Here is a 12,339-nt window from a genome sequence, read left to right on the forward strand (position 1 = left end):
AATTTATAGGATATATACTTTCTTTATAATGCCATTACATATTTCTATTAATATAAAAAGTTTCAGAGCTTTTTATTCACTTTACTTTTTTGGGATTTTATGAACTGAAAAATGACAGTTTTCGTGAGAATGACCCATATATATATATATATATATGTTGCTTTTCAGCTTATCTAACTTCAAGCAAATGATTGTCGGAAGTACTTTAATAAGTGCCAACAGTATATGCTGGACAATAAATACAGTAATAGGGAAGCCTGATATAATGCCACTAACAGTTCCGTCTTACGGAAGTAAGTCTACCAATGCCCTATTTACTTGAATGTTATAAGTTTAACCTCACTTACTTGCATTGATTCATTTGGTGAAACATTTATCTTCTTATTTGAGATATTTAACGTAACTGACCGTTTTAACTTAAGAACTTCTGTCAAAATTATAACTGTCTTCAATCTAATGATAAAAATTATAACTATCTTCAATCTAATGATAAAAATTATAACTATCTTCAATCTAATGATAAAAGTTATAACTGTCATCATTCAACCATCTAGTGCTATTATTTTAAGTGAATCAATGAGTTTGCTGATTAACCCTTGAGAGAGCAAATATCTTACTTAATAGTTTAATCTCAGGAAAACGTTCTTCAAAAATGTCTGGTAATTAAAGAATCAATTCATTTAAGTTTTAGGTTTTCTCTTGCGATTAACTTATGTGCACATAGGTTTTAATTAGTTACGCACAAAAGGCTTCATGGAACGCATAGGTTCAAATTAGAATATTATTTGCAACTAAAAGATTTTAATTTATTCCTCTTTTTTTAGCTTATTTGCCTTTTAAAGAGTAGAGTTAACTTAAAATAAATTATATTATTCATTAAACGGTAACAAACGTCGTCGTATTTAAAAAAAAACTTTTTAAACGATATTTTTAACAGAGAATAATAATAAAAAATTTCTTTGACCGTTCAATTCAAGTTCCGTATCTCGTTTTGCATTTAAAAATCAAATATTTGATTTTACGTTTATTCTTCTTTTAGAAGAGCAAAATAGTAACGAGGGGGAAAAGATGGCGTAGGGTTAAAAACAATTGTTTGAAAATACTAAAACTAATTTGACATTATGTTTCCGCCTCGTTGTATATGAATCGTGTACTATCACTGAGTTTTTTTCAATTCTAGATCGCATTAAATCTCATTCGATTTATAATACGATTTTCTTATAGTTGACCTAGAGTCCTTATACGTAAGATAGTTGCAGAGTTAGGACATACGGGTAACAGTTTGTTACTGATTAAGTACCCAAAAAAATCGTTCTCATACGTACAATACTATGGTATCAGCAACAATATTATTCCACTGAATCTCAAAATCATATGCGTGTTTTTTTTTCGGTGGACAGAATATGTTTTAAGTAATCTTTTGCTCATGTATTAGAACGTTTAGTAGTAATTTAGAAAACATAATTGAAAGATTGAGTCTTGAGCATTAATGCAGTAAATTAGCTAACTTTTTTCAACATTTATGTCTTTAGATTTGGTTCTGAATTTAACAATTGATGAAACGGAGTTTCCATTTTTTCTTCACCCTCCTTTGGCCAAGATATCTATTCACAATCCCAACCAAATTATAAACCCATTCTTTTCCGGTTCAACTATGTTCCTGAATTCTCGGAATAAATTTATTTTAAAAAAGGTAAGCCTTTACTTGTATGCACATTTTTCATATCAACCCATTACAATAAAAATATTACATGCTATTATGCTATTAGACCCGAATATGAAAGACAAAAACCAATTCAATCTATGGTCTCTCGGTTAAAAGCGACCAACAGTTTAAAATATTTTAAAATGAATAAAATCACCGAGTTTTTCTAGAAAGTAAATAATAGATTAACCATAAGTTAGGAAATTATTAAAGAGGTATTCTAATTCATGTATTCATTTTTATTGTTTTGGTTTATTAAGTGACCACAAAGTCTTTAAAATAGAAAATCAAACGCAGAATAAAAACTGCCACTACAAGACTTTGCTTCTATAAGCTTTTAAAAAAATGAAGTCAGATTTAAATGAAATATTATTGAATTTATTATGTGTATTAAGAGTCAATTTAACATAATTATTTTAAGTTATTCAAAATTAAAGCCATTATATTCATTAAATAATTTTCCACAAAGGAATTAGATTTTCTATATAATTTGGTAAGTTTACTGGTGAAGATATAGATCATAATTTAAGCGCATGAACAGCCAGTACGCCTTTAGCTGTGTAATATTTCGGAACATGGAACATTATAAATCTCATTCCTTGCGCGCTAACTTTCCTCAAAGTTTGTTACCACTGGGTTAAACAATTCAATGTATTCTAGTCCCGCAGTGGACTGATCGTTAAGACACGGTTCCCAGCAGATCACCAAAGTCATGCATCAAAGGCTGCGGTCAGTGTGCTGGTGGGTGACCACTTGGATTAGTCTTAGGGACCGAGGGTGTGCGGTATTGAACCTCGTTAAACTCGACTTCGTGTACAGGTCGCCGGGCTACCGAAGCGGGGGTGCCAATCCCTCTGCAGAGGATCAAAATTGTGATGGCATGTCTTCGGTTTATCTTCAGGGATGTTTCCCAGACCGTCGCCAATAGTCCATTGTGCAGCTCTAGTGCGACGTAAATGAGCTACTACAGCAACAACCAAAGTATTCTAAAACTGCTGTTCCTGAAAATACTAAACTGTAACTTTTGGCACTTTCTTCCATTAAGAAACTCCTTTATCAAGCTTGTTATTTTTAATAAAAATGACATGAAAAAAAATTTTCTGTATGATGTTCCCAAAAGAATTCCTCCTTATAATGTTGCGATTATTTTAGGTGCTGTAATTAAAATTGCATTTTTTATATCGGGCAGTAATATTTATTTCCCTTTTAAAAAACAGTGAAAATAAACTTTTTCTTATACTTTACTGATTGAAAAGGTATTGTAAAAAACCACCAAACTTCAGAAGGGTTTTTATTTTCTCATGTAGTCCCTAATAGCATTTAGCAGCAGAGCTCGAAAAGGATAAGTGAATTTCTTAACTTCTTTTTCTTAGTTTGATTTGAAATAATACTTTCGAAGCGTAAATAATACTAATATAGTTAAATTATGCTTTAAAAATTTCTTACTTAATTTGGGGTTCAAAAAATATACTTCAAAAAAATATACTGAGATTTATAATTCGTTTCTGTAAGCATCTGATTTCCTGAAAAAAGTTTAATTTTCTATCGAATAAATCCATACATATTTCAGGTTGTGAAGAATCTTCTTCCCCCACCATATAAAACACAATGCGTGGATTACTTGAAGAGATGGAAAGAAAATGGAGGAATTGGGGCTACAAATAATAAAGTAAGTGTCAATATTTAGTAAAAAAAAGAGTCATGCCTATACCAAAGGTTATTACTGTGAGAGCCTTAATTCATTTTATTTGACCAGATTAATGAAGGGTCAATAAGTTACCAAATTTATTCGCCAAGGCATTGACATCCCCAGATAATCATGATATGCCAAGATAAGGAACGTAAAAAAGACTACAATTGATTATAAGATAGATTATATAACCTTCGTCATTGAAATAAATACAGTGCTATGAAAAGTAAACCCTTAATATATATTTTCAGAATACGCGTCAAATATGAAATCAAAAAGTTATAAACATTATTGATTGCTGATGGAAATTTAAAGCTGTTTCTTATAATCTAATTTTTAACTACGCTATGTTCCCCTGCAAGAGTAGTCAGGATCCAAAAAAAAATTTCTCTCTGCTTTTTCGATGTAGTTTTGTAAAATTTTGATCACTTTTTTTTTTTTTTTTGCTTAAATATTAAGTTGTGACCCCAAATAAGTATGTTTTTACTTCATTTATGAATAGGATTCTAAAGATAAAGAGTGGTAATTAAGAAACACCTTGTATTATTTTTTATTTAGGAATGCATGGATGAATGTAAGATAAGGCTATCTCTAAAAAGATTTGGTTGTGTAATCGACGAGCTAAGTCAGATTCCCAATCAAGAATTACCGTGTAGTGTAGTAGGTAAGTAAAAATAATTCGCTTTTGTCACAACCTACTGTACCAGTTAATTTGATCACCTCTGTATATTGATTACCTGTCGAAAATTGATTTTAGTAAGTATCAAACTGGCAATATAACCTGACCACTTGTCTGAGTGGGCAATCAACATGTTGTCCAACTGGTGTAGTTTTACTCTGTTTTCCTTTGATTACCTGAAACATTATTAAACCATTTTTTATGTGATATAACAATTTAAGGATTTTATACATGCCGAAATTGACAACAAAAAAACGCAGTAAAACTTGTATAAGTTAGGGTAAGAAACAATTTGACGGTCTACTTAGACAAATGGTCAGCTTTTAAAGCAAGAATTTAACTATTTTTGTCAGTTTGGTATTTGATCTCTAAGGTCAACTTAGACAAGTGATAAACAAACAAATTTGTGTCAATTTAACAGGATTAATTGCATTTCAGAAAGAACAGAAAGTTCAAGAACATACAAGCAAATTAGACTTGACACCCGGTAGCTGAGTGGTAGCGCTTCACGCTGTCGTACTGGAGGTCCTTGGTTTGATCCTCGGATCGGGCAAGGTTGACTCAAACTTTCATCCTTTTAGTGGGTCGAAATAATGTGTACTAAGCATGCTTGAGAAATAAACACTAGGGGTTCCGCGTTAGGCTGATCACACAATTGGAACATCTGCTCTCGCACCCCAGAGCCCAAAGGTCAAGAAAACTGAGCTGGGCACAGTAGGTCTTGGCCCTCTATGGGTTGTCGCGTCATTGAGTTTAGTTAAGAAACGTCACCTGTATTAATAAAATTAGTTAAATATGAAAATGCGTTCATTTAGAAGTTGTGTTTTTAAAACTATTGATCAAAATAATTCTTCACGATCTCACAAAAATCCTTCTTGAGTTGAAAAAAATGTAAAAATAGTTGATATTTCGGTTTTTAAAATTAAAGTACATATTTAAACTTTATACTTTAATAATTAAGATGAAAACAAGCTATTAGATATGGAAATCTAATTACTATTTCCCAGTTAAAAAACTATATAAAAGTTTAAAAAAATTGTTTTAAAATTACTATTATTACCTATTTAAAAGATATCAATTAGCATTTTAGTGGGATTAAGATATTTAAATTATAAATTTGTCATTATATTGTCGTAATTATTATTTTTCTTTTATAATAGTAACTTTTCAAACTTGTTTTGACAGTTCTTTATAAATCCAATTTTAAAAGGATTCTAATATGAGTAATAAATGAGAGCGTTTAGATCAATTAAGTCTTTGAAATTGATAAATTAGTTCGCTATAAAGCTATAAATTGATAAATTTAAAGTAAGAAAAAGATTTATAACAATGCAAATTCGAAGTAGCAGAATGAAACAGGGCTGGAAACTAAGCCAGACATAAAAACGAAAAAGAGAAGAACAACGAGAAAAGGAACAAAATAGTCGAAAACGTAACTAGAGTAGCAAAAATTAATGTAACAGTAGCAAAAATTATATGATCATCTTAAGAAGATAAACCACTGAAAAGATTTGTTAAGCTACAAAAGTTGTTGCAATGTGATTCATTCTGTTGCATATGATTAGTATTTTTTTTAAAAGAAGCTTTAAATAGTCTAATTCTTTGCAGGTCTACTTGTTAAGCAAACGTTTAACAAAACTGACGAATTGGAAGCAGCTGAATGCATCAAACAAAACTGTGGATCCGCTTGCTAGTAAATATATCGACTATCATTTACATTTATATTACTCATAAACTGCTGTAAAGTTTTGGATAACTAATTTGTTCGGAAATCCCACTCGAAATTATAGTTTTTAAAAATATTTAATTTAATTTTTGTATTATTTTTTCTAAGAAGTCAGTCATTTTTAAGAAATCATTCATACTAAGTGTCATTCCAATGGATCCGGTTTAAGATGACTAACATACTGGCCAGCTAACATGATAAATCCTATCTACTAGAAGTTTAAAGCTATCTGTTGCCTTGGAAATAAGAGTAAAACAATTTTCATAAGTGTGAATTGGGTATAATATGAAAAAAGCACAACTACTTCCACTTACTAGGAATAACATTTACCTTTTAGTTTAATTAATTAACTGAGTTTTAAATATGTTTACTAAATTCATAAACTTCGGTAAAACAACAATATAAATTATTTCCAAAGGAACTAGACTAATACAATTCCAACCTGGCGAGTAGCGACTTATAAATAAGACACTTCGTTTGATGCTTTTATCAGGTTCGCAGAAAATGCTGTTTACTATTTAAATTTAGTAGGAATAACACGATCTGTGACGTAGGTTATAGTATACCCAATTAAACAAATTATGTGATTCTCCTTATTTACGTTTGAACGAATCAATTAACTCCATATCCTTATTCGAAGGGATTTATTATCTTTATTAACCGCTGTATCCGCCAGTGTGCGAGTTGAGTTGAATTCTCGTAAAAGCAGTATTTTTTTTATTATTTTATTTTTTATTTTGGGAAAGAGAAACATATTTTATTCATTATCGAAACAAAAAGTATTCGTACCATCTGTTGCCATAGCAACGACGTACTTATTTAATAGAAATTATAAAATTTTAGGGATCTCCATATCAAACTGATTAATGTTCCCCTAACGCTGTGCTTCCCAAACTGATGACTTTTGTGTACCCTTTCTAAATTTTTCGTAACGCTGTGCACCACTAATTTAAAAATTAATGTATTTTTTGCTATAAGAAATTGCACAAAAGTTAAAAATCACAACTGGCTGTTGACACCACTAATTATTAACTGTTCACTCTGCAAAAAATAACCAATAGAAAAATACGTAATTGTAAATTTTTATGGCTAGCTTTGTTTTCATTTTTAAATTTTCGTTTGTTACAAGATATTTCGCATGAGAACGCGTACCTCTGCTAAACTGTTCCCATACCCCTAGGGGTACGCGTACCACACTTCGGGAAACACTGCCCTAACGCAATCTAGATGGTTCGAATCGCTCGATACCAAGTTTTCCCAATGTAGAATGTGTCCTCGTTTTTTGGCAGCATAAAAAATTGGTAAAATGGTATGAAAACAGAAACGATTCCACTAAAAATAGTCTTTTTCAGAACTACGAGTAAATATGGTAAAATTTACCGGGATTCTTGGCCAATGAGAACAACAAAAAACATGGTATTTTTCAGCGAAGGGATATGCTTGTAAATTTTGGTAAAATTAACAATAAAATATAGTTTTATTACCATGCTGCTTGGTAAAAAATTTGCATAATTTTTCATGATACCTTAAAGTATGGCATAAAAACCATTTACATGATTAAAATTACTTTTCAGTTTTGCAATTTTACTAAATGTGTGGCGAAAAGAACTAAAATTTTGAAAACCTGAATTTCCAGTAAACCGTTACTTTACGAACAGAAAAATTATTAAATGAATAGTCTAAAAACCATCTATTTTGGTTTTATTTCCAGAATAATGATTTGATACCAGGATAAAGGTTTCTTTACGGGAAATTTTATTACCATACAAGTACGGTAATTTTACCAGAATGTTTTTCTACGAGTGTAAAGTAAATTTTTCGTTTTTCGTTTCTTTTAAAATCTATTTTGATCAATTCCCTATTAAATAACTTCCTGCCCACGTGCCTTTTAATTGGTTCTTTGTTATCGAAATTATCTTATTTTATTCTAATTTTATTTTTATTTTTTATTAATAGTTGAAAATTTTCATTTGAGTGAGCAAACAATTTACCCTAATTTTACGATTTAGTGACAAAATTAGTGAGCTTATCAAGTTCGTTTATGTATTTATATTCGTCTAAGTAAATATATTTGCATTTAAAGTAATTTGAAAACTTCCTAAATTGAAGCATAATATTTTTACTTTTATTAAAAATAATTTCTTTAAATATTAACCCTTTTTACTGTCTATTTTCTTGTTTCTAGTGAAGAATATTATGAAATTTCTCAAAAGGTGACAGAAAGTCATAATACGGTAAATTATGTAATATTATTTTTCTGATAGTTTATTACAGTAAATGTACAGTACGAATTGAAGCGTAAATATTTTCTAAGCGTAGATTCACTCCATCAAATTTTTGCCATATACTTTTTATTCAATCTGTAAATTTATGTTGACATTAACGTGAATTAATTTTTTACGTAGCAGAGATATTTCAAAAACTCTTTTCACAATAAAACCTGCATTTTTATAGTTTGTTTTAATAGTGTGAATCTTTAAGATGCCATGCACTTCTTTTTTTTTTTTTCAAAATTTGCTGCCGAATGAATATTTTTGTAGAGGAAATCGCATTGAACATTTTTAAGATACTAGGAATGCTTTAAGAATAAGTTTCACAAATTTGCACCACAAAACTTATATTTTTAATGCATTAGTACTTTCTACCAAAGTCAGTCTTTAAAATTCGCCATGTAGTGTGAATTTGGTTCGTAACCTTTTCAAAAATTGCATCATACCATAAAGGAAGAACCAAATGGATAAAACTTAATTTTTTTTCCAATGCCGGGCTGGGGAATGGCCTTCATCATACAGACATCTGAAGCGCAGAGATGTTGGCTACTTTTCCAGGGGTACCATATTAGGTGGGCCAACACTGCTCCCACAATAAGAACAGATAGCACAGAGAAGGAAAGAACATCCATGCCTTGCCCGGGATTCGAACCCAGAAACTTTCTGATGCAAGGCCAGTTCCCCACACAGACTGGTCGGCATAAAACTTAATGTAACTTTGATGAATTTTAAATTTGGATCCTTTTTGTGTCCACTTTAGTTTGAACTATTTTGTTCTTTTTTTATTTACAATTGCACCTTTAAATAAACATGTGTCCTTAAATTGTCGAAATTATTACCACCAAAGATCTAAACTTAGTTACAAAACTAAAATTTAAAAAAAAAACAAACTATTTTCTAATTAGAACTAGCATTAAAGTTCGAGTTTATTAATAAAACAATCGAATACCACTGTAAAAAGTTTGTAAAATATTTTTTAGGTAATTCAAAGAGATTCATATTCAAGATTACTTTAAGAAATATACTCTGAAGAGTCAAAAAAACTGGTATACCTGCCTAATATCGTGTAGGAAGCCGAAAGCCCATATCGATGATGTTTCGTTGAATGGTTCGCACGCTGACACTTGTTGATGGCCCAGCATTGAAATCTGGCTGCAATTTGTGGAAGGGTTGCACGTCTGTCACGTTTAATGATTCTCGTCAATCGTCGCTGAGCTCGTTCTTGCATGATCTTTTTCCGACCGCATAGATGTCGTAGATTTGATGTTTTACCTGATTTCCGATACTCACGGTATACTCGTGAAATGGTCGTACGTGAAAAATCCAAATTTCACTGCTATCTCGGATATGCTATCTCCCATCTCCTGTGCGCCGACTATAACACAACGTTCAAACTCACTTAAATCCTGGCATTGAAGCAGCAGTAACCGATCTTAGAACTGTGCTAGACACTCGTTGTCTTATATACGCGTTGCCGATTGCAGAGCTGCACTTTGATTGGTTCCATACCCCCCTTTATTTGCATACTCATGCCTGTACCAGTTTTTTTGGCTCTTCAGTGTAATACGCAGTTAATTACAAAAACCTTTAGTTTCACACAATTTCTTTTATTAATTATTGAAACTTATTGCACGGCATCTTAAATAATTAATAGATAAATATACCTGTTTTCATTCATAAAGTAACTCTTACTTTAAATAAATAATCCCAAGTAACTAAAGCGAAAAGATATTACTTGGTTAAATAAACTTCGTTAGCTTCAAAAATATCAGTTTGGAAATGACAGTTGATATATTTCAATCGCTCAAAAATGTTAATTGAAAATGGAAACCTATTTTTAGGTACTTGAAACATGTCGACTGTTATTTCCAATCAGTATATTTTTGAAGAGAATGAAGCTTTTAATCCTTTATTTTGCTTAAAAAATCCACTTTTTTTACAAGATCAGTGTGTTACTGTCCCTTTATCCTTTAACGATGAAGCTTACTCCCCACCAGATTCAATAAAGAACGAAACACTAACGCCTTAACATATTTATTTGAGTGGTAATGAAATAATATATTGTAATTAATTAAAATTATAATAATTAAATTTAGCATTAAGTATGTAATTAAAATTAATATTAATTATATTATTATTTATATTATTAATTATATACTTAAATTTAGTTAAATTAACTGTAAAAATAGCAACCCTAAGAGCGAAAAAATGGTATGTTTTATTGCTATATATTGTAAAATCGTCACTGACCAGCTGACCCAATTTTGAGTTTATGACTACCAAAATTCAACTCCGTAGCCTTGTAATTTTGAACCCAATTCAGAACACAAGAGAACTCTTGGATCAATTATAGGAAGAAATTTTGCTTTCGTAGAAGACTTTTGAATGGAAATTATCCACATTAGCGTTATATTAAGGGGAAAACCACGAAAACCTCCCACGGTTAGCCCCGCGGTACACTAATAGATGAACCATCTACCCTGATTTTACGTCAGCGCTGTGTTCGGTACGAGACGGGTGCGGAATTCGTATCAACCAGCCTTCGCTGGGATTCGAACCCTGGTCACCTAATTCAGAGGTGAGAGCTCTATTCATCTGAGCTATCACGGCTCTTATTGCTATATATGGAGCATTAAATGCAGTAAGTTTAAGGGGTATGCCTTCTTATAAGGCGATATTAATCCATTGATGGTTAAAATTTTATATTATTCACCCTTCAGATTATACTATGTTGTAAGACTTTCTTGCTTAAGTGTTATTTGCCCCTTATTAAAAGAACAACCGAATTATGATATGATTTAAATAAGTATGTAAAAACAATCATTGCTTGAGTTATGTTTTAATTTTGACTAATGTATTTAGTTGTTTTTTTTAAATACAATTTCTATAAACTATATTTTCTCTATTTTTGTTATAGAACAAATGCTTAGAAAAACACTATGAAAGACAGAAGAATAATAACATAAAATTAAGGTAAAAACTCAAAATAATCATTAAGTATTCACTTTTTCAGTCATCGGATATTAAGTCAGTCATGGGTGAAAAAAATCTAAAATGTCACTTTTTTGTTAACACTTCCATGGTTTATCTATATTTGTTTGTGAGGAAAAAAACATTGTTTTAAAAATAAAACTACGAAAAAATTTTTTAAAAGCATATTATCAACGTACTCTAAATTTCAATTGTGACAAATGTGTGTGTGTTGTTTATTCCTCTGATTTCGATAGTTCATATATTAAGGCAACTTTTAACATTTTGTTATTTTTAAAAGCTTAATTTTTCTTTACTGAATAATACCCCATGAGAAATATTTAACCAATTTTTTAACATTTTGCAATGAAAATAAATAGTGTGATATATCTTTTTTTCAAAACAAGACCCTTTTACCACTAAAACAGTCTAAAATAGTTTACTGTTTAACCACGTGTCTCACACTCTACTCCGTTGTAAGTTAAGAAAAGACTATTGCAGTATAGGATTTAAGTAATCATCCGCAACTGCATATAGTTCTGTCTTATTTCGTCATCAATTTCTACAAATATTCTTTTAAAACGTAAACATAAGAGCTTTTAAAAGTAAAACACTGTGGATAAAAATCCAATACGTTTTATCTTCTTAACGATATATATCACAGAATTATTAAAACGCTGTGCAACGTCATTTCAAGAGTTAGCAATGTTGATATACGTTCGCGCTGGGAGCTTGGCATACATTTGGCGTTCTCCTAGATCAGGGATGGCGAACCAATGGCACCCGACACAATATTTTGGGCACGCCACCGATCACATTTGTTATTACACTATGAATTGTTATTACACAAATGTCACACACTATGAAGCATATGTAACAATTAAATTAAAATTCACAAAAAACAAAATAATAAACAATTATTAATAAAAAAATTAACAATTAATGCTAAAAGAACAATTAATAACCATAAAAAACAAGCTAACAATAAATAACTAGCAAAAAAATCAACAGTCCTGCTTAAACTAATATCTTACAACCTAATATAAGTTATTTGTCATTTAATCTGCAATAACAGAAGTCCCACTAATGTTACTTTAAGTTGAATTATGCGTATAACTGAAACATTGCAAAATGTATTTTCTTTTCAATGTAAATAAAGAGTTTTGAGTTGATAGTATTTAGTATTATTATTTTCCCAATAATCATGAAGTCAAAATTATTTGACGGCACGTCTATGACCTCATTAAGCAATTTTTTAGAGAAAATGGCACGTTGGTGTATAAAGGTTCGCCACCCCTG

The 12,339-nt window shown here is 30.6% G+C and overlaps 1 protein-coding gene across 1 annotated transcript in view; it reads left to right on the plus strand.

Annotated features, from left to right (window-relative positions):
• Positions 1-12,339, plus strand: part of LOC107438630 (amiloride-sensitive sodium channel subunit gamma-like) — a 21,074-nt gene that overhangs the window by 3,250 nt on the left and 5,485 nt on the right. Inside the window, exons 3-9 of the mRNA XM_016050960.3 lie at positions 169-293; positions 1,533-1,693; positions 3,276-3,374; positions 3,954-4,059; positions 5,683-5,767; positions 7,986-8,034; positions 10,988-11,043. Coding sequence (XP_015906446.3) covers positions 169-293; positions 1,533-1,693; positions 3,276-3,374; positions 3,954-4,059; positions 5,683-5,767; positions 7,986-8,034; positions 10,988-11,043 — 681 coding nt within the window. The remainder of the gene's footprint in view (positions 1-168; positions 294-1,532; positions 1,694-3,275; positions 3,375-3,953; positions 4,060-5,682; positions 5,768-7,985; positions 8,035-10,987; positions 11,044-12,339) is intronic.

The sequence above is a fragment of the Parasteatoda tepidariorum genome, chromosome 6 (genome assembly GCF_043381705.1).
Source record: "Parasteatoda tepidariorum isolate YZ-2023 chromosome 6, CAS_Ptep_4.0, whole genome shotgun sequence".
In the NCBI taxonomy this organism is placed as follows: domain Eukaryota; kingdom Metazoa; phylum Arthropoda; class Arachnida; order Araneae; family Theridiidae; genus Parasteatoda; species Parasteatoda tepidariorum.